General features: G+C 39.3%; 1 protein-coding gene across 1 annotated transcript in view; it reads right to left on the minus strand.

Annotated features, from left to right (window-relative positions):
- Nucleotides 1–24,112, minus strand: part of TMEM132B (transmembrane protein 132B) — a 262,231-nt gene that overhangs the window by 64,837 nt on the left and 173,282 nt on the right. Inside the window, exon 4 of the mRNA XM_032198732.1 lies at nucleotides 17,679–17,865. Coding sequence (XP_032054623.1) covers nucleotides 17,679–17,865 — 187 coding nt within the window. The remainder of the gene's footprint in view (nucleotides 1–17,678; nucleotides 17,866–24,112) is intronic.

The raw sequence follows: 24,112 nt of genomic DNA on the forward strand, positions 1-24,112 counted from the left end.
TCAGGCTGATATAGAAACAGCTGTCAGTGATTTAATACCTAGAGAAGACGTAATAATTCCATTAACATCAACAGAATATGTGTGTTTCATAGCGGCAACACCAGGGAACATAGACCTCTTTTTCATACACCTAACCATGATGCTCCTCCTCTCTATAAATATTCAGAGCTGTGGTTTTGCCAGCCCTAGTCATTTCTAAAAATCGCAGGGAAAGAAATTAGCTTACCAGGTAGATCTGAAGTTGGGTTATGTCACCTCTTATTTATAAAGAGGTTTTTAAAAAGCACTAAACTTTCAGTAGATGCTATGGGACATCCCTAAATTCAGCGGGAGCTCCATTATCTCAAACTAAGAAAATAGTTTATAAATACAATGCCTTTAATTGATGCACTGGCTAACTTACCAAGATTGCTACTATTAACTTCCATACCATGTAGCCTTAATGATTTTATGTTACATTTTATATTACACGCTTCTATTTATAAATGGTTTATAAGGGACTAATCAATATTTAATAGGCATTTTAGGTGTGCAGAAGACATGCGTAGCATGTGTTAGAGAAGGTTACAGGCACATCAATAGAAGGGTTATAAACGTCTATTACCCTAAGTTAACCATAAGGTATGGCTTGTAAATAGCCTAGCGGGCCATTTTGATGTTGCTGCAATTTTAATAGCAGTTTATCTAATTAATAAAAAAGTATTAATAACCAAGTCTTTGTAAACTATTTTAAAATGGAATTCTATTACAATGAGGTACTCGGGGGGAGTACATTACTCGGGAGAGTGGAGAGGCAGGTGACCTATTCTCTGTAAACACCAGTGATAGGACCCGTGGGAATGGTGTTAAGCTGAGGCAGGGGACGTTTAGGCTGGACATCAGGAAGGGGTTCTTCACAGAGAGGGTGGTTGCACACTGGAACAGGCTCCCCAGTGAAGTAGTCATGGCACCAAGCCTGTCTGAATTTAAAAAGCGACTGGACTGTGCCCTTAGTCACATGGTCTAAACTTTTCGGTAGACCTGTGTGGTGCCAGGAGTTGAACTTGATGATCCTTATGGGTCCCTTCCAACTTGGGATATTCTATGATTCTATGACTCTATAGGCAATTCTGTGACATATCCTCCTTACAAGCATTAGGGGGAAATACACATGTTTATTTTTAAATGCCACGCTCCTCCTGTAAGCGTGAACTAATACTGTAACATTTCCGACGTAAACACCATTACGGTGTCATTCTAGGATTTGGGCATTTTATCATATTTCCTTGGGGCTAAATTCTACTCTAAGACACATATATTTGTCTCACAGGAACTACTAGAGCTGCTGGCTGTGCAGATCTGTGTGTAGGAGGGCAGAACTTAGTCTTTTTATTTACAGTACTATTAATTAAATTACTGCAATTAAGTATCAAATCAAATCACACTAAGTTAAGAACACAGAAGTCAGAATCATAGCTTGTGTTAAGGCTAATGGGAGCTACATGTGGTTAGTATTTAATGTGTCTCTCTATAAAACATACCTCAAGGGGCATAGCTTAAAGTGACACACAATGAAAATAAAATTTTATGCAAATAATTTTTTATGATTTCCTGGGTTTTGTATCATATCCAGTCATTTGTGTGGGTCTCCTGCTATTGTTTTCTTATAGGTGAATTACCCTAAGTGAAACAGAAAAGCTTTATAAATGACAGTTTCTGATCAGCTCAGAGCAGCCAATAACATGCCACAAGCCTGCCACCTTGCACTTAGTGCAGGGCACATTCTTCCATGACAAATCCATTCAAGTTTATAATTCTCTAATTATGATTAGAAAATTTATGATTTGCTAATTTTCTTATTTTCTATGGGTTTCTAATGAACTATAATAATAATGGACATTTCTGCAAACAAGTCAAGGTTTAATAAAAACTCAAACCACCCTCTTTTCTTCACCACCAGGCCCACGGGAGTGCCGAGGAGCAGCAGGGCTGGAGCCCCAGGACTGCTGGTGCAGTGGCCAGCAGCTGTGGCAGGAACCTTCCTGGGGTGAAACTGTCCCCAGGTCCTTCTTTGAGCAGTAGCAAGTGCATCCCCCAGCCTGCTGGCCACAAAGCACGAGGCAAGATCCATCACTGCAGAGGTTTTGCACTACCTAGGGCATGAAGGGAATCCCCAAAAACCTGGAAGGTTTGCCATGACGGTGAAGGGGAAGGACTGAGGTTTCTGTTGCTTGCACTGTTGTTGGTGAACAGAAACAGTTAAGCAGGAGCCCTCCCTTACGGAGTCAAACAGCTGCTTAGAGACAAGTCAGCACTGAAACAGAAAATGTTGTTATTGAATCAGTCCTGGTAGGCTCTTGTATTCTGAGTTTAATGCTTTTTGAGAATTTTACAGCAAGGAAAAAAAGAAAAAAGAAAAAAAAAAAGTTTATCCATTGATCAAGTTAGCACAAAACCCCATGTGCCTATATTTGCAACAGGCAAAAAACATTAAGAAGATTCAATATTTATGTAGTATGCTATGGAAGTTCAATAGCAAAATCCAATATAATTTCCCAATTAAAATCACCTGTAGTTGACTTACATCCATTAATATTACCTCAAGTCACTGTATACTGAAGCTATCCACACAATATTGTTATGTGAACATACCTAGGTTAAAAATTAGTAATTACTGTCTAGACAATTCACTGTTAGCTATAGCTGAGTGAATGTAATGAATAATTTATTGAATGAATTTTGCATTCCTTTTCCTCTTTGTGAATTGCTTAGTTAGGAAAACTTGAAAATGCACTCATTTATCAGAATTATTTTCTGTGACTAATTGTTAACATGAATACCTTTCCACCACACAAAATTATTTGAAATTGAAGTTTGAAATTCACATTATTCTCTGTATAGGCTGTGGAGGCCACTAGGATTGTTGTTACTTTTTTTCTTGACCAAGTAATTGTGTAACTAGGAACAATGCCAAAGTGCTCTTAAAAAAAAAAAAAAAAAAAAAAAAAAAAAAAAGTTTACTTAAGTAAACTTACATTTTAAGTAAGTTATGCAATTAAGAAAACTATGCAATTTATAAACAGTAAGTAATATTAAATTTCAAGATTTCAAGTAGCAAATTCACACTGAAAATAAATGATAAATATGAACTTCTTTTGATGCATCAGTCCTTCATCAGTCCTTCGGAGAGCCAGGACCTAGATTTTGAGTGGGAGTTTCCAGCGCGCCTAAGACTTTATTAAAGGACCAACCTGAGGCACAAATGCCTCAGTAAAAATCTTTGCACAGCCTCCTTTTTAGCTGACCTAACCAAGGTCCCTAGATACATCCATGCATCACAAACTTCTAGAAAAGTGACTGGAAGAGGGTTTGGACCCTAAGTCTCCCCCTTGTCCAACCATAAGAACTAAACCAGCTGTAAGAGCCACTACTTGGGCACAGTTGTTTAGGAGCTGAACAGCAAACCATTCAAAAAAAAAAAAAAAAAAAAAAAAAAAACAAACATGCAGTGACTATCTCTTGGTGTCTTAGCTTTCAGAAACCCATTCATGAAATGCTCTTTAAAATCTCGAATTCTGTAATCTTGACTCACACCACTCCACTGTCTGAGGCTATCGCATTTTACAGTGCTGAGTTTTGCTTTTAAACATAGACTGCTAGTCCCTAGAAACCAGATAATATTACGGGTAAACATTTCTGGTTTCTGTTGGCAGAGTTAGATTTTAACTGGCAATCTAGAAGCAAAAGGCTAAAATAACCATCACAACTCCCTATTCTGACGAAAAATTCAATGGCATATTTTCCCCTTTGAAACTCAATTTTAATTAGGTGAGCCTCAAATGGAGGCTGAAACAATTATTGCTTTTACTCCACACCAGATCAAATGCATTTTGACATCCATACCTCTAAGGAAAAAAATACACACTAATGAGAGACAGAGATCAAATTCTCATTTGGTGACAAATCTCTAGCCAACATGAAGTATATGTATGTCAAGCATGTTAACCCATACCAAAATGCTGCAGTGACCAGGTGGCTCTGAATTTTCTTCCTATCAAACTTCAGTTCTTGTGGCTTCCCCTCTTTCTCAAAGCTAAGGCAACACTACAGGAATAACCTTGCTCCTGCCCATCCTTATGGGCAGGACAACACAAGGAAACAGGACATGTACAGGAACAGGGATGAATGAAGTGCTCTAGCCAACCTGCAATTGTTCAATGACATTCTCTGCCTTTTTCCTCCTACACTTTGCAATACAACCCTTAGGAGACTGCACAAGAAGGAATAGCAAATGCTGGCTGTGATCAGTGTGCAAGTCCAGGAAAGGTTCTGCCTCTGCAGGACCTGAGAAGAGCAGGTTCGGGCTCTCTTCCAAGCTCCAGCACAAGAGACACCCCAGTACCAGTCTCACGGTGCTGAGGTTTTGGGCAGTGGCATTCCCAGAAGCTGGGAAGGCAGGGACTCCTGTCCCTGCCATCTCAGTGCATTTACCAACCCAGAATCAGAAGATGCCAAAGGTCATGCAAAGTAATTCGCTTCTCACTGCCTTTGACCATGGATTTCAGTGGGATGCTAGCATTCATCCCCTGAAACTCACTGCCCCCATTTCTTCCCCTGTTCACGTGGCCACAGCAGGAAGTGCATTTGTCACCTCTCAAATAGCCTGCAAGTTGCAGCCTGCTCCTCTCTGCTCTCTTAAGCACTGACGGCCTCTCCCACAGAGGAACTGTGAGAGCAGTCCTCTGCGCTGGACTGCTCTCAAACAGGCTCACAGAAAAGCCCCAACCAGTACCAAATGCAGTTTTGGCCTCCAGCTCCACTAGAGGCAGAGCTGTGAAACTGCTAATTCAACAACTCCAGAACTGGGCAACACAGAAAATTACAAGGCTGTCCCAAAGCACTGTGTTGGAGTACCTCAATTATCTTAATAAAGCTGTAGCTTAACATTTTCAGTAAAGTTAAGGCACCTTTGGATGATATTTATTTATACACAGTAGCTGCTTATAGGCTACATTACAACTTCTACAGCTCTCTGATTACTGCTCTGCTCCATCCCTTATGAATGCTATTTTAATTGAATTTTAAAAAATAGAAATACATGTAAAATAATTACTAAACCTAATCAGTACTGTTGCCATGTAAATCAGAAGTAACTATATAGAGGTCAGTGCCAGCTTTGAACAAGAGTTGGGTTAAATACAAATGAGTGTTTAAAAAGAAAAGCTTTCAGTGCAGCAATATGTACATAAGAAGCATGGTACTGCATCTGCTTGGCAAGAACCTGGTTCATTTGCATAAGCTAAGAACTGTATGCAACACTCACACATGTACACACAATACAAAATTAATACATGCGGAAGGGACTCGGCTTGCTGTACATCTTACAAATACAGACTGACAATTAAATAGTCCTAATAAGAACTTACTCTCCAGCTAGCAGACAGTTCAAAAACAACATAATTTTGTTCACGTGTGCCCCATTATATTCATGTGCTGATTTAATTAACAGTAATTTCAGCATCTCTGAGATTTCTTCTCTGTTTTACAAATGATGCCCTTTTGATGAGGACTTTAGTTCAAATTACTGGCCAATCAGCTGTAGACCAAGACTAGAATGCTAAGTTAATTGGCAATAAAACTACAATGAGCACTCTGGAAAAAATTACAGATGAGCCAAATTATTGGGTAATTGTTAAAGAACAAGAAGAGTCTAATTTTAGGTAACCAAAGTAAAGGGAGCTCTGTGGCTCCCTTCAGCACACTGTGATTCCTGTTCTGGGTCCTGTTAATGGTCTGTGCTGCTCACAAAAATCAATTCAGGTTGGCTCAAGTCTTTCCTCTTGCCATCACTTGTCAGGAGGCTCCCCGTGCCTTTATCCCTGGCCTGCAGGAGATCCGACTGCTCCTGATCACATGTCAAGGGACCCCTTGTCAGCTCGCACTGAGCTCCCATCAGCAAATTTTTCATCAAGATAGGAGAAGGAAACCTAAAGGAACAGAGGCAAACAAATAGTCCTCTGGAGGCAGCACAGTCGTATCAGCTCAGCAGAAGAGCACCTCTTAGCATTTTCCTCTGCACAGTTATTAATGGAACCACTTACTCCTCATAATAATTTACTGCCTCTGCATCCCTGGAGAGGGTTTTCTAAGAGTAGTAACTTTGCAGATGGAACAAAGAGACCCAAGATCACTCTGTCTGCAAGAATACCTGGATGTCCTCCTACCCTTCACGTAAGGAGAACATGTTAACTTTTCCAAATACAGCTTTATTTAGAAACACCTAATGGAAGCCACTCCAGGTATCTGTCAATCAAGTCTGAATTACAGTTCGTTTCCCAAGATGCAGGTGCACAATAATTCAGGCACTATTATTCCCATCTTCAGAAAGAAACATCTCCAGACCACTGTGCTCTTACCAGGCAAAGAGAAGTGGCAATGCCTCCATGCAGAGAGATGAATCAGGCCACACCACTCAACAGACACAGCCACACGGCACTGGGAGGAGATGGGTGGTGTTGGAGGGCAGAGTGGGAAAAGGTGTTCCCATTATCCTTCCCCAGCACTTCCCTGCCTCGGTGACCGTTAACTAGTTCCAAAACTGCATTTTAGAGTGAGGACAAGGTAGAAAAGCAAAGCTAGACTTAGGACATTCCTCTGAAGACAGGTGCTGGTGTAGGATCAAAGCGGGCACTCCCATGGCATAGGCAATGCTACCCCATTCCTGGTGGCTTACAGACAGGGAAGTTTTTAATAAGAGAATATAAAAAGCCAATTTGCTGGTTTGGATGAGCCTTTGTTTCACAGGGTAATCGTAAGTGTTCTTCCAAACTGCAAACATCTAGCAATATGTGGTCAAATCACTGCAATTTGGTAAAGCTTCAGAGTGATTTCCAAGAGGGGAATTAGTGGAAAATACTACCTTTAGGACTGTGACTTCTGAGCAGCTTGCAACAGGATCTGTGAAGCACTGGCACCAGTACGCCTGCATATTCATTAATGTTTTGGACTGTGGTTGTAACAAGTATCAAAAAGTGTATCTAATGTTATAAAAGAAAATTATTGTTCACAGTGGAGTAACATGGTGCTTTTACCCAAGCAGGCATAAAACATGAGTATGAAAATCCCTCGTATAATCTCTAGCTATTGTCGTTCAATGTTTATCATCCAACACAGTTGAATACAATTCTTATCTTTGATGGATGTGGCACACAATAGCTGTTTTCTTGAGTGCATCATAAATATTAATAGTATTCACAGAGCTTTCTTAAAATTTGTCATGCCACATTGCGTTTGCAGAAACATTAAAAATGCCATTATTTTTGTCCCACCAATAGCAAATTCTTTTTCGGTTTCTTTCTTTCATTCTTACTCTCAGAATTAGATGGTGGAGTACATTTAACTGAGCAGAGAGGAAAGAAAAAGGAATAATGGATGGCACTGAGCAATTCCAAGACCTAGTTGAGATGCCCAGAACTGAGAATGAAAGGGAAAAAAATGTCAGGATTGTTTGGGAATATACGGTTCACCCAGACTGAAACACTTCATGAAACTGAGATTTGGCTGGAATTTCATTTTTGGAAGAAAAACAAGAAAGAAGTTTGACATTATCAGAGTTATCCTATTCTGCCCATATTTAGAATGGGACATTTTCACCTAGGGAAAAAAACTTTTCTTCAAAATTAAATATTTGCACATTATTTAATCAAGTTTAAGCAAATAACTGAGTACTACAAGGAAAGTATATTCTTCCTCTGTTAAACTAATTTTGATTAATCTAAAATAGCTTCCCTGAATGTCCGTTCACAAATGATGTTGAAATTTCTCAGCTGTTTTCAGTCAGAGCACAGCTCATTGAGCATTCCTTGTGGCATGCACTCCCCACATTTCTTTCAGCACATTTCAGAGTCAAAGTCTTCCCCTGGATCAAACTTAATAATATCTTCAGTGGTTTGTATTTTGGATGACATATTTCAAGAAATCTTTTTGAATTTCATCTTTCTCCATAAAATTCACTCTGCACTTGTCAGAACAGCCTTACAAAACAAAGCCATTTAATTCCCTATGATCAATTAATTTAAAGATGGTAATAATTGCATAAGATACTATCTCTTGCTACAGAGACGTAGAACACTCACTATGGGCACAGGAAATATAATAATACAAATTTCTCTTTTTTTTTTTCTTTCTCCACAGTATTTAATTTGCTTTGAGTTTAAAAGCCTTCCATTGTGAGGTTTTAGGGAAGCTCAAGGGTTCACTCCTGCTCCCATTAATCAATGTTAAAACCACACTTAGAAAATCTGCAAATCCAAGAATTTCAGATTTGGTTTTATTAGGAGAAAAAATAACCTTGATAGTCCCTGATATTGCTGGGATGAAGCTCTACTCTCTCTTGAATTTACTTTTTAAATATTTTTCCCTTGTAATAATGGATTTTGTAAATTACAAAATCACATTCTTGTGCTTCATTTTGAATGTAAAGTAAAACAGAGACCCGCTGCATAATTTTAAAGGCAACTGGAAGGCCAAGGTCAAAACGATTTCAAGTAAGAAATACGCATTAAGTACAATGGATAAACACACATGAGACTTCTGCACATAAAATTACATTTTCACCAACCTTCAAAAAATATGTAAATCATCTGGTTTGCTAGAAATGACTGATCCTATCCTGATATTTTTGACACTCTAGGTTCAAGCATTCTGAGGTTTTATAACTGACCCAGAGAGAGGGAAGAAAAGAGGCTGCTAAGTTTGACATTTTCTTAGCTTTGTTTAAGGTGAAGGTAAGCTGCTTTCTAAGGCTAGGTCTTATTCCATCTTGGCTTGGCAGTGCTCTTTTGATTGGCATGTGAATGTAAGCTATATTGACATTAGCAAAAGTGATTTCTGTAGGAAAAACAAAAATCTGTAAAGGATTTTTTATTTTTAGACACTCTCTTTCTGATAGCAGGATTCAATAGTGTTCTGTGCCAAAACATGGACACTCAAATTCACATTACTTCAGGCATCTTTTAACTTGTACTGAATTAAAATGAATGTGCAGGAGAAATCTTTTCCCCGAAGAAGGACACAGGAGTTGTCATGATTGAAAGTCATGGTAGAATCTGAATACAGGAACAGGGCATGATTTCAGCAGACCCACAGGGAGAAGCTACAAAACACACGATTTCTGAACTTCAAACTTTGCTTGTTTGAGTAGAGGGTCAGGCAGGCACAGCTCAACCTGGACAACCACTGCAGACCACTGCAGCATCTCCCTGGGTGTGGATCTGCCTCAAGTTTGTGCCACGGCCTCAGCTTGTTTGAGGGTTTTCACAGCGAGCGTTTTCACCCTCCTTGGGCGTGGGACAACATTCACAGTCAAGACACCCAAGTCCCATCTCCGTAATGTAGGGCAGACCAAAACATGTGTTTACAGAGGGTTATTTTATCAATAATTTTTGGAAACCTTCCCGCAAAATATTTTACATTTTCAGTTGAACCATGAAGTTGGAAACACATACAGCCCTTACTGGGGAAGAGGTATCAGAACACAACAGCAATGGGCTCTCCATAACTAAAAGCACAAGGCCATGCCATCTCCTCTGCAAATGGGGATTTGATGGCATCCTCCCCGGCTGCAGTTACCCTCCTATGGCTCACTGGCCACATGGCAGCCAAAGCTAGAAGCACATTAAAAAAATACCATCACCCTGCACTCCTGCATTTCCTAAAACAAATAAGCAAAGTGTTGCACTCCAGCAATTCCCTTTCAGCCTGAGTTATAGAAATAGGCATCTTTGAGGACCATTTTTCCTGGGTGTTCTTGTCAGCACGTTTGCTAGCAGCAACTGGAGAAGCTATTATTCAGCCTCCCATTTAAAAGAAACCTTACTAGAATATATACAGCCATCTGTGGTTCTAAGTGATTCACAACATTAGTCAACCATTAGTCAACCAAGAACTTACGTTTTTGGGGAGGAAACAAGATTTCTGAAGACATAGATTAAATGCTTGTAGTATATACAGAGATGTTTCAGGCTAAAGGGCTGAGAGAACAGTGAAACATTGATTGCTGCATTTGAGAAACACTTTAGAATAATGAGAGATTGGGAATTACAATCCTATTACTATACAAGAAAGGATCTGTAGCATGTATATCTAAAACACCAGTGATGCCAGTCACAGACCAAACCATCATTTTCCTGGATAAGACAAGCACACTAGAGATTCGTCTATTATTAAAGTTATTGTTCCATGAGCCTTCAGCCTCAGCTGGAACCTTCTTTTAAAAAAAAATAAAATTAAATTAAATTAATCTCCTCAATGTCTCGTTCTTTACTTCAACCAAGTTCCTGGTTGCCTAGAAACTCTCTAAAAGACTTGGAGTCTTCTTTTTTTATTTGCCTATAACCATTAGATAACAGATTAATGCAACCACATTTATTTGTGACAGAAACCTGGATGACAGGCTCAAAACTGGTGACTCATCTGTTTCTTCTACTCCAGGAGTCAGGCTCTGCTGGCTACCTTGTTACTCGCAACTTTCTATAACTATGGAAATTATAGATCATGTCTGTTTAGGTCAGAGGAGGTAACTGAGACTTGTATTCCCACTGTATAGACAGGATTTATCTGTGCTATCAATTTCTATAATTAGCAGGGCATACACTTCACAAGGTTATTATATTAAAATGAATCAAGGCATCTAGTTTAGATCCCACTTTAAAATGCTCTGACGTATCTGGCAGATGCCTAAAACACATCTTCTGATGCATTACACATCAACCATTTCACAACTCACATCTGACTTAAATGCCATAAAATTTGTTTTAAAAAAATCACCTGCAGAGCTTATATTTAATAAGTGTAATATCAAAAGTCTGATTCTGATATCCACTAACATAACAAAACAGTGGGACCAAAAAGACCTTCCAATGTGGTTTTGTCCCGTGTTCTCCCTTTGATCTGCTGTTCTGCTCAAAACGATGAAAATGGATAACCTTTCTACTTTGGGGGACTTTAGTTCCACATGTTAATCTGTACACCAGGTGTTGGAAGAATCAATTATCAGAGACATTTATTGTCAAAAAGAAAACAAAATAAGCCTCACAGGAGCAAAGCAGCTGACATTTTCATCTGACAGTGCATTACTGAGCATTAAACTGAGCAGCCGGGCACAGATCCTCAAAGGTTTTTAGGGACGTTTTTGTATCGTGCAGCAGGGCAGGGCAAGGCAACAGTGCTCACGCCAGACGCCTGCATGCTGCCTCCAAAGCAGCTACCTCAGGACAGTGTTCATCCTCTTTCATTTCCTTCAGGTAACATTTCTTAGCAGCTTTTTCCTCTTACAAACTTATGGTAAAAAAAATTAGGACAAAACTGCATCTTCCTTCTGCTCTCCTCCAGAGAAAACTCCAAGAGTCAAATATTCCGGCTTCTTAGTAAGCCTCAAATTAAGGGAGTAATCCTCCCATCCATGCATTTTTACCTGAATTAAATCGGCTTAAATAGTTATGCACAGCTTTAGTGATAAAACAGCATTTACAGTCTTCAAAAGCCACTCATCTGTGCTGTCATTAGTTCTTGACGGTATAAATCCTACCTCTTTTCTAACTGAAACAGTTTTTAGAGATATTAAGCAGTATTATTGGGAGATTTTTTCCTAAGTGTTTTAAAAAGTACCTTTGGGGTACAAAAAGTGAGTCACAAATCATTCAGAAACAGGTAAAACTGAGTAAGTGTGACTTAATTTCCACGTAATTTTCAATTCTTATCAAGCTCGGCGTATTCAGGTCTGATTAATTAATGCCTGTAACGTGTTCAGAAAATATAAAGTGCTACATAAATACTGAATAATAATAGTGTACTTAAGGAAAAAAAATAATTTGATAATTTGCATGGAGTTTTAGGAATTAACATTTATTTCTTTTCACTATGTATAAAGGCCTATCCAATCCCTTTTACTAGCACAAAATGCTCTAGCAGTTACAGGACAATGGGGCACCATGTACTTTATGTGAGACAGTTCACAGAAAATGAATTTAGAATGATCTGTGAAGTTGCATTTATAGAGGAATGCAGACAGACTGTTTTAATTCATTTTCAAATCCACATTTCCTCCTAGCAAGAACCTAACCACACAGCTTCTGGGACTAACACTCAGCATGATTTCAGAGGTTGTTACAGTTTGGTGCTAAGAGTTTTCTTGGTCTCTTGTCCAAAATCTTAGAATTTCACTGACCACTGCTAAAGCAGTCTGAAAAAAGTAGGAGAAACAATCATGTACTTCCTTATGTGAGAAACACTCCGTAGCCAATAACTTAGGCTCAGGCGAGGATCTCAGTGAAGTAGTAATTTATTCGCGATTGCAATGGCAGGCGCCCCACAAGCAGGAGAGAGCGCATCTACTAGTTCCAAAACACAGTTTATATACCTTTTGATGGCAGGACCCTCCCCTGTTTCCCCACTGAGTGGGTAATCCAGATTCACAATCTATCTGATGCTTCACAAACAATGCATGGCTTTCAGTCGCCGGCCTGTTAAATTTCAAATTTCTTTTGACATTTTTACTGCTTGAAGTGGTAATGTTTCTTCACTTATCTGACTTGACTTGACACCATGATTTTCACCTAATTGTCCTAAGGAGTCTGATTGTCTGCATTTTACAAGGTCACCTGCTAAACTTTCTTATCACTGTAAGCATATCTCAGTACCACATTCCCTCCTTCTAAACAATGTAACTCTGCAAAAACATTTCTATTCCCACACTTACATATTTATATCTGGGTATTTTATGACATCTTTTCTCAATACACATATTTTATACTTCTACAGCAATGCAAGAGCAGAATTATGCATATGTGCAATTAAGAAATCCTATCAAATTTATTTTCTTGCTCAGAAGGGGGGAATTTTCCAATATAGCTTTCTTTACAGAAACAAAACCATCCAGGAAAAAAAAAAGACAGGCTATTAGTATAAACACTTCAAGGACACAAGTGATCAGTTACTTTATAAAACAAGCACTAGGTAGGATAGGTATGTAAGGCCCAGAATCCTCTCTGATCATCCCAGCTTAAGTCAATGAACACTGAATCCTGGACAAAATAAACAATCTGTTTCTAAAATGGTGCAAAATGCACACAGCAATACCATCTGGGATCAGATTGTAAGTAAGGCTGGAAACAGTGCCAGTGATACCATTAGTGCTTTGCACTCTGAATTGATTTTGAATCAGTGCTCCAGTCACGTGCTAGGAGGTAATAAGTCCATGTTTGAACGCAGAAAAACTCTTCTGTTTGTTTTGGAGTGGCCATTTACCCTTGTATGTCTTTTCACATCTCCAAACAATCCTCATAAAACCAAATGTTTCTTCCCCATAAGGCTTTGGCTGAATGTAGGCAGATTAGGTTGCTTCCTCCTTTCCCACACCCACCTCAGCAGCTGGGAGCAATGGAAATCATGGTACAGCTTAACTAGAGAGTTCCCACTATGTTCCTCTACACGTATAATAAGGGCTACAGGATTGAAGCCTCTCAGCAGGCATCTGATTTACAGGCAGAGACATAAGAATGACTCCACAAATAAAGTCCTTACTGCAGCAGTCAGGTTACCACGGCTGTCATCCAAACCAGCTCCTGAGACAGGTGGAGGTTGCATGCACTTGTGATCACCCATCTTGGTATTTTCTCTTTTCTCTGCTGTGTTAGCCACATTCCCACTCTGTCCTCTCTGCGCACCCTCCTACTCCACACAATGTCTACATTGCCCACCCAGAAGGGGAGAGATGACTTTCAGAAAGCAAATCCTGAACCACTGAGCTATGCTGCTTCCATCTGGATGTAGTTCCCTTGGAAATCCCAACTGTCTGGCCCTGTGCAATTATTTAAACTGGATGTTTCAATTAGAAGAAGCTCAAGGATTTGGGAAGAACGGCCCAATGATGCAGAAAGAGGACTCTTTCAGTATGAAATTTCATTTCATTCTCTTGCAAATGTTTTATTTATTTATGTATTTTTAATGCATTGAATTTGGCAATAAGTAACATTCAGATTTATTCCAAATGAAAATGAATAGTTTGGGGCAATTCCCAACAGTCCAAGATTACATTTTAGTCCTCCTCTTCCAAAAAAAAAAGATGAAAAAAAATTCCCCTAGCATTTTTACAGCTACCATAGAGAACGAAGTTACTTCCTAATGTCCTTACAAGGCTTTAAAAAGCTCCTTTCTGTACCCAGCATACAGGCGTTACCATTTGTCAGACTGCTCTACCTGAGTTAAGTCAGACACCTCCTCAACGAACAGACATAGAGCACAGCTGAGGGGTGCAGGCTTGGCCAGCATTTCACCTGCAGACTCTCCCTGGCCCTATTTCCTTCTTTGCATCTCAAAACAGTGCTTATTAATGTACTTCTGATTTGATACCAGAGATAAACTGCCAGAAATAAACTGCAATATTAATTCATTATAGCAAGACTGTCTGCTAATAAGGAGCTATTTTTTGCTACACAATGTGCAAAAATCAGCTGTATCTTCACTAAAACCCCAAAGCAAAAAAAAAAAAAAATAATTAAAAAAAAATCTCTCTCACGTTTGCTACCAAATGTAAATGTTAAGAACATCAGATTTGATGTTAAGAGCTTCATAAACCCAGTAAAGCAAGAAATCAGCTCTTTTCATCATGCTATTATTCAAATGTTACCATGCAGTCTATCTACCACATCTTTATCTACAAAAAAAAAAAGCAAGCTGCTAACGAGGAAAATATCCCCACTGCTGTCTCAAGTCACCACAATGCAATGACAGAAAAAGTCATCTGGGGGCTCTTTCTGTTTTATATTGCTTGTTTAAGAAAGTAGCATGGAAAACAAAGATGAACTCATGATCAACTGCAGCAACAAAACACAGATACTCTAGACTATATGGATGGGATCTCTTCATATTAAAAGACCCAAAGCAGCCTACAGAGATGCATACATTAACATTTGTCTTATGATCACAGAATCATAGAATATCTCAAGTTGGAAGGGACCCAAAAGGATCATGGAATCCAACTCCTGGGTCCACACAGGACCACACAAAAATCAGACCCTATGTCTGAGAGCACTGTCCAAATACTTCTTGAACTCCTGAAGCTCAGGGCTGTGACCACAGCCCTGGGGAGCCTATCGCAGTGCCTGAGCACCCTCTGGGTGCAGAACCTTTCCTTAACACCTAGCCTGACCCTCTCCTGATAGCTCCATTCCTTTCCCTCAGGTCCTATCTTAAATCTCTTAAGAAAGTTCATTGATGTTCTGCAGAATTTCACAGTTCATTCCTTCTCCAATAAGCATGTAAACTATGATTACATCCATCTCAGTCCACTTAGTGGAAGGAAATCTCTTCCTCTGACACTGAACTGCATTTCTTCATGCAACGTGGACGTTGTTCCCCTTAATAAGAGGTTTTGGTAATCTCAGTAGAACATTCACTCCTGCAAATCAAGAACCAAATGTTGTGCTCAAACCTTAAATTCTCCAAGGAGATACACATTTTCACCCATGTGAACAAGTAATTTATGCTCCGTGCAAGTAATTTATGCTTAGTACAACAGCAAAGGCATGGAAACTCACAGGATTCTGGACCCTTCGGTGGTACTCTTCTGGAAGACCAAGGCCCAGGAGATGACAAAACTCTCCACTAGATACCACTTGCACTCAGAGGGAGGCTGCCTTGCTAATGAGTCAGGCAAATCTTGAAGAGGAATGAATGTTAAAATGTCTTTAGCTTGGTCAGAAACGTTGGGCTTCAGGAACACGCATCTCTGAACAGCACAGCACGATGCACAGAGCAATTATTTTTTGCTCCTGACTGGGCAACACAGTGCCAGAACCTGCACCAGTTAGTGACAATTAAATGAAGCAGCACCGCAAACTGGCAAGTGTACAGGGAAGAAATGCAAATACAAGCTGTTGTTCCTGCCACTGTTGTCATCAGTTCTTCTGTCAACCTAGGATCAAGCAAGTTAATGATGTTCACACGCAGCAACAAAATAATACCCTACATGAGACCCCCATTTAAGGAGTAAGGTCATAAAATCACACAGGAAGTTTCTTGCTTTACTCCACAGTTAGTTTATAATGACAAAGTGTCTGAGATTAGATTAGCTCCAGTTCAGGTCCAGCCTCAGATTTCATCTAAGGACATTTAGAGACAGCTTAAGCAGCCAAGAGCTGCCATAACTGCAAAGAGATGAAGTGAAACCCTGGCAAAACCCTGCCAGACAGAAGCTAAGCTCTGATCTCTGATCCAACATTCACAATGAGCTTTTGGGTTGGACTTGCTTTTTATTTTTTTTAATTTTTTTTATTTATTTATTTATTTATTTTACACCCGCAGTGCTCGGCATGGCACAAAATCCATGCTATCCATTTGGACACAGCACTGCTGTATGGAAGTCAGTTCACACACCACATTGTTTTTATTATATCCGATTCATCATCGCTACTTGATAATATTCCATCCATACAATCAGAGTTTTGTTTCATCTTCTCTAGCCATGCTGACTGCTTACATGCTTCAAAAAAGCACTGGAAGAAAATTCTCTATTGACTTTTCTGCATATAATTTCTCCTCTATCATTGGGCTGCCAATAAGTGCAGCCTTTGGCAGTAGGAACTGGAAATAATACTTATTTAGGGCCTTGTTTACTTTTAGAAGTATCTTTCCTTGCTTTTGCCCGACTGTGGAAAGCTAGTGGCCATGCAGAGGAAAATGCCAGTGTTTCTGGGTTAATTAGTGTAACAGAACAAACACTGACAGACTGAGAAGGAAGGACAAGTGTTCATGAGAAAGTAAACAAATTGACCAGGTGTTTCTCAGGGAACTGGTGTAAGAGCCAGGTTCTCAGTTTTTCTTTTTTTTTTTTCACTTTGTTTAAATGAATAAAAAAAAGGAGAAAGAGACTGGAGAAAAACAATTATCCCTTTAAAGGTTCCTAGATCCATTTTTCCATTTTACATAAATATCACTATTACTCTTTTACACCAGAATATTCCCACTGAAATCACTGGAATTGTGTCAGCTCAAAGTTGCTGCATTTGAGATTAGAAGTAGATACTTGCCTTTTTTTTTTTTTTTTTTTTTTTAATAAGCCATCAGCTGTGATTCTTCTGCATTTGTTCACCTTAAACCCTGCCTGGAAAATAAGTCAAGCACCTAAGTCTTCAGAAAATATTTTGTCATTTCTCTATGTCTCTGAGTGGACCTTTTATTAAATTGACAGTTTGCAGCTCACTGGTTTGTGTGGCTCTGTGGGGAACAGCAAAGCAGAAAAAGGTCTAGTTGTTTGGTTTAGCAATGAAGTTTCCCCACACATGCATGACAATTTATTTCATTGAAAATGTCCCAGCTAATTGCACCATTTACCCTTAGAGCACATGCATGGCAGTCACATTAATACACCAGAAGACAATAGTGCCAAAGGAGCTATTACCATGTACCAGGCCAATAATCCACAAACGGTAAAGGATTTACACAAAAGACTCAAATGGTTTCCTAGGAGTCATTATGGCATATCAGGTAAATAAAATATTATTGAAATGTATTTTTTGCATTTCAGTCATTTGCAGCAGGTGCATAGGAAGTAGCACATAATGAAATGGTTCACATTCCCTTGAATACTACTGAGAATCAACAGAAACATTTAGCAAGAAGTAGCAGCAGCAGGTTCCTACCATTGCAAGGGGAACAATTCCAGCAAACATTGTTCGGCTGACAAAAATCTCAGAGACCACCAGTTCACTCAGGGAGTCATCTCGAGGGTACTCCACCTGCCAGGTAATTTGCTGGGCTCCTGCCAGGCTGCTAGCATTGTCAATCTCAAAGTCCATCTGCAGGATCTCATAGGAGGAGATGTTTGCTCTGGAGTAAATAAAAATAAAAAAATAAAAATTAAAAAAAAAGAATGCCCATAAAAGAAACATCAGTAGGATGTTAATAACAAAATATAAATATATTTTGACTTCTTTTTCCTATTCAACAGAAGGTTTATCATTGAATTCAACATGCAGACTCCAAGACACTGACAGAAACCTAAATCAAACTACACACTGGGCAATATACTTAAAAGATAAGGTGACAGTACATCTTGTACATCTTTAAGTTTGCTGACATGGAGTCATCTCACTCATTAAACTCAAGCGTTCATTCTCTGTAATCATGATGAACCTACAGAATAAAACCCAAACCCTGGGAACTGCATTGCACAGATACTGCTAAATTATTCAATATAACATTATTATAATGTTGTTGCTGCAAATACTGATGCTCCAAAACAACAGAATACTTGACCATTCCTCATGCAGTATCAGAAATGAGCTTTTCTGGGGAAAAACAAGTCTTTCAAATGCAAACTTGTTTTTATCTCAGTGAAAAAATGGATTTGCGGAAATTATACATGATGATGAATGTGGGGTAGAATTTCCTTATTTTCGATTCATGAAAGTATTCTTTGCATCAGTGATGCAGACTTGTAATTGTATGGTGATCATTACGTATTTCTCATCTGGGAATAGAAGCTTAAAGGTAAAGAAATTGATGTAAATGCATAGCATTCAGAGCTCTATTTAAAAACCAATTCTCCTTTTGTTAACAACAACACTTAGCTCTCTCCTCTGGTCCAACAATATGTAAATATTAATAATTAATCCTCGGGTTAGAAAGACAGATATTTTTATCTTCGAGTTACAGGTAAGAAAACAGACACCAAGGCTTAACCATCAGCAATCAACAGCAGGGAGCTATTTATAAAATAGACATCCGTTCATCCAGTGCTTTACTTCCACAAAAATTAAGGTATTTTACAAAGCAACATACAAATTCCTGCCCCGATCCCACAGCCAGACACCTGCACTGTAGAGATCTGATGCAGCTTGCAAAGCACAGAGGCAGGCTGGAAAGGCAGCTAACCTGACTGCTGACCCAACCATCTAATCATATTGCATCGAAAAAACAACTGATTTGATCAGTATTTCTGAAGTTTCAGAGTCCAAGCTCATAAAATAGGATAAAATTTGAACTTGCAGCATGCTAGCCACTCTAACATCTTGAATGTGCTCTTACTAGGAACAAGAGCCGAGGGACGTGTCCTGTGCCTGCAGGCACTGAGCACCACCCACTCTCTGTACTTTCACCCTCAGTCCTCTTCCATGGGACATTTATTCACATGCCCTCAAAGACACTAAGAGTTGTGCTCAAAGAAAGTTTTAGTCTGCTGCTACAAAAAACAGACACTTAAACACTCTTTTCCTCTTCCCAATTGCACAGAGGCAGAAACTATTTTTGCCATATGTTTTTGAAGGCACGTTGTAAAGGAAAAAAAATCTAAACAGGAATTATTGATTTTCATGTTTTCTTTCTGACAACAAACAACACAAACATATGCTTCAATGCCTGGAGGATAAATATTTTCCATGCTAACAGAAGATAATACCCACCTCCAGGCAAAAACAGAAGCTGTAAAGGCATCTTTTGGGTGGCCAACCAGACAACCAGCAAAAGCCCTTTAAGAGGAATATCACTACAGAGTACTAGGGATGTAATTAAGCCTTTTTCTGTTAAAAAGCGTAACCACTGTGGGCATCACGATTGAGCACTCAACTTCACAGTCTTCCACATCACTTCTGGCAGTTTGTTTTATCTAAATTACATAAAATGAATTTGCTCACAATGCAGAAATGATATTTTGAGATGAGCTTTATGCTAACTATGGATGTGGATATTAGGCCTGTCAAGGTATGTTTGGATCTGCAGTTTAGGTTCAATCTGTTCAATCCAATAGTTGCCACTCACAAACATGCACGAGTAGTTTCAAATTCTGAACAAAACCATTGATGGAGGGTTTTGCTTTGGATTCATCACTTAAACAGTGTGTCAGATAAGTCTGCACTGATAAATTAATTCCGTACGTCCCAGTGACTGGCTCTTCTTTCAGCTCAGTCCATCATGTTTCAAATATGCCTTTCCTGTTTTTCCTTTTATACATCTCAAAAGTAACAGTAATAGTAGTTTTATACTTTTAAGAAAGTCCAGGACTCAGATCTCCCTAAGAAAAGTGTGTGTCTTGCCTATATAAGCAAACAGAAGTAATTGCTTGGGAGAAGCATGACTCTTGCGCCTACAAACACGCAAAGACCTTCATTGCATCCTTAGCACAGCAAGGAACCTTCAATGTATTGCTATACAAGAGAAAAGTTTCATTTAAAGACAGACGTGCTTATGCACTCCTGGACTGGAAGTGAGACACTAAGCATCTAGAAAAGAGCAGCAACTCAGACACAGAAACCTTCCTGAGATCTAACTAATGGTAACATACAAACGAAAGCAAAGGTGACCTCCTGGAGCAGGTGGTGCTCCCAGTTCCAAGAATTCTCATCTCTGGAAGAACAACAGGGCTTGCCAAATGCTTTCTGCTTTGTCTCAGAAGCAAACCACGTAGCATGTGATACTAACAAATATTAAATAAGGATCCACCTTTCATATGGAGTTGTGCTGAAAGCACAGCATTTACTGTATCTAAGTAGCAATCCCTTACAGAGTTTCTCCACTGAGTGAACAGTTTTTAGCAAACAAGTACTCGACTTTCTGGACTCCTTTATTCACCAGCAGGTTTCCAGTTACCTTCAGAACAGCAGGTCAATGGATTTTCTCAAAACTATAGTCTCCCTTTTTTCCTCTTCAGGACAAAGCTTGGGCTTTCAAGCAATGCCAAGTGTTACAGTATCTGGGTCACAGAGAACCCCATGGAATAATCCACCCTCTTTGCTCAGAGTCTCTTCACTGAATACAGCTATAATGGCCCCATGATGAAACATGAAAAATGAGTGTCTTTCTGGCTCAGACTAGAGCCTTTCAACCGGGTAGTACATCTCCTGCAGAGGTTTCTTTCCTATCAGGCAGATTGGTATCAGATTTGTAATTCTTGCAATTTATTAACCATTCTCTGTAATATCTTGTGAGAGACCACTGCCTTTTCCACTGAAATTGATGGAAGTTACCAAAGTAAAAACAGATGAATTAAATCATAATGAAGACCTTACGGGTTAGCATTTACTGCTGTGAGCTCCATTAGCTGATAACTCCACATCACAATACCTGTATCTAAATTCCTCTCCTTGATATGCAGCGTTGCACTACAGACCTTTTTAAAAGGAGTTACTCCACCCTGCCATGGCAAATCTTCAGCTTTTCCTCGCTCTGATTTGTAGCTTCTGACCAATGTTGGGCTTTGTGGTCACTGTCATCTGTAACCACCAGCTGAAGACAAAATGCTACAAGTGGGAAAATCTACTCACTGAGAAGATGATGACTGTAACTCATGCTGTAATCAGCCATTAAATCCCACTAAACCAAACTTTATCCTATAAAGATTTTTCAGCTTTTTCTTGAGACTTACTCCATTTTTCTCTGAAATAAGTTTGCACTATTGGGAAGAGCCTGATGGAATCTAAGGACTATAAATCACTTCTCCTTTTCACATCTTTCTTCTCTTTTTAGTTAAATATTTCTATTGTCCAGTGAAGTCTTTGCCCAGTTTAGAAGGATTTTGCCAAGCCCCAGCTAGAGTTTAGAGGAGCAATAAAAAATAAAGTCAAAATTCCTTTTATAAAAAAAGATTATTTCCTGCAAGCACAATGAAAAGACCGTATAATTTTAGGCAGCTGGCATACTTGCTAATAAGTCCATTTCTATGGAAATGAGTTCATAACTATTAATTTTGCCTGCTCCTGATCTATTCTTGATGAGCCTTTCAAATTTAGAAAAGCGCTTCATGATTCTCTCAATTTGGTAATTACTAACTCCCTTTGATGAATCCAGCCCAGTGTTTCAGACATGAGACATTCATTAGACATTTTTCTTTCTGGTGAGAGGAGAAAAAGAAACCATGGGCTTGGATTTATTTCCTCTCACAAGCTCTGGAAAGTAGACCTTCTTCCTCCTATTGCAATTTATAATCGTGTCTGTGTACTTTCACAACACTGCCTCTGCTGGTGCTTCAAGAACCTGACATTTTTGCAGAATTTCTTGTTGTCAAGACTCAGATATGCTTGATGCATTCAAACCAGGTCCCCAGTAACCTTTACAAGCTTTATAACATATACAATCATCATTCTGTACACAGCAGACTTAGTGGGCACAGTTGTCAACCTGACCTGGAACACAGCATTTTAGCACAGAATACACAGAATGGCAAAGCCATGCCAAAGTAAAACCCAACTGCAGCTCCAACCAGAATGCAAACAAGAGTTAATCGGGTCAGGGAAATGTTGCTAATCCCCAGAACTGGACCCTATGCTACGAGAGACATGGAGGCAGGTGGCTGTACGCAAGCAGAGCCCAACACCTTGCCCAGCTCACCACGTTGAACCTGAAGCATTTCTTCTGGACATGCCTTAAAGCCATAAAGGAACACGCACTCCACCCAGAGGCAGAGCCTCTTTCAGTTAAAAACACCAGGATTCATACCATTGTTGGAGGGCTAACTTCTGTGTTACCTTACTAAATTTATTCTGATTGACTTTTTCCTGGATCTGCCAGTGCATGCAAACATAAGAAAAAAATATATATATATATTTTGAATCTGAATCTTAAAAAGAACCTTGTCAGAATTTGTTTCTCTTCATTTATTACCTTATTAAGAATCAATACTGCATAGGTTCATCTTATAAAATTACAGATCAATGTGAGTGTCCACAGTAGTGCTAATGTTAGAGGTTTTACTAAGTACAAAAAAGTCACCCAGCACTGAAATATTAACAAATTAAATTTATTCCTATTTTTGTCTAAGCGAAACATGGAATTATTGAATTAAATACTGGAATGATATACACTGATTGATGTTATGATGGCAGTGACAGTCTAAATGGTTAATAGTTACCTTAAATAAACAAATGCCTATTATTAGCTATTAAGAAAGATTTACCCTGCTAACCAAGCCAAAGCGCCTGCCCTACATCATTTTAGAGAGAACAAAATACACAGAAAGCCATGAATGAAGGAGGACGGCTGAGGACACTCACAGTGCAATCAGCTCGGTATGCCCCAGCAATTGGAGGGTTTGCGGGCTCCTGCTGCCACCTCATTGACAATTTAGTTGAAAATAAGTCAGAACCTTCTGATAGTGCAGTTGGCTATTACAGGAAATCATGAGTTTCATTCATTCATAAAATAACTTTTTCAGTAAATGGCAAACTGTTTATAAGGCACACAGCAGTGTAAACAAAACTCCTAAAAAACAAAGCAGACACTAGGTGATTGGAGATAACAAAATGTCTGGTATCACGTTGCTTGGAATCTTCTCAAGGTTAATAATGGTCAATTCTTACTCTTTCTGACAAATTGCCACCAAATTCAATGAGAACAGGATTATATAAGCAAGGTACATTAGTTTATAAAATATTTCAGTAATACAGGTCTCACTCCTTTGATCTCAAGAGGCTTAATTTCATAAGCATGGTTTACCGAAGTGCAAACAGTTCCAACAGGAGGCTTTACAACAACTGATTGTAAATACTCAAGGCCCTAATTTCCTGCCGAAATCAAACGAAGCAGCAGACATCCACATCCAAGACCTCTTGGGCAAAAGATCCATGGTCCTGACCTTCTTCCCCCAAAGGAAATTAAGATCCCAGCAGTCTGAGATGAAGGAAATTAAACTTAATACCTGCTAAAAGAGCAACATCCACTCTCCAAATTGCAAAGATTTGCATACTGGCAACCCATGTACTTTGCTGAGTGCTGTTTTCCTGAATATGGGCATTGGCTAACAGGAACTGGCAGCAGATAATGCCTTTAAATCCAGAATATTTTCTACCAGCTACAACATCCTTAAGTACATATCTTACTTGAGAACAACTTACCGAAGTGAAACACTACATCTTGTGTTCTGTATGATGTTTGACTTGGTGATGTTAATGGATGTTAAGACCTACCAACCTAAACCCTTATTTCCCAGGGCATTCCATTTTCATTATGCTGTAAGGACACAGAGCTGGATACAAGCAGCCTACTCACGCCATCCCCCCCCCCCCCCCCCCCATGGCCCCCATGGCCAGTTTGCTGACGAAGAGCCTCTCCTGAGCAGTCCTGGAGGTGAGCCTGACTGGAGCCC

The sequence above is a fragment of the Aythya fuligula genome, chromosome 17, assembly GCF_009819795.1.
Source record: "Aythya fuligula isolate bAytFul2 chromosome 17, bAytFul2.pri, whole genome shotgun sequence".
Taxonomy (NCBI): domain Eukaryota; kingdom Metazoa; phylum Chordata; class Aves; order Anseriformes; family Anatidae; genus Aythya; species Aythya fuligula.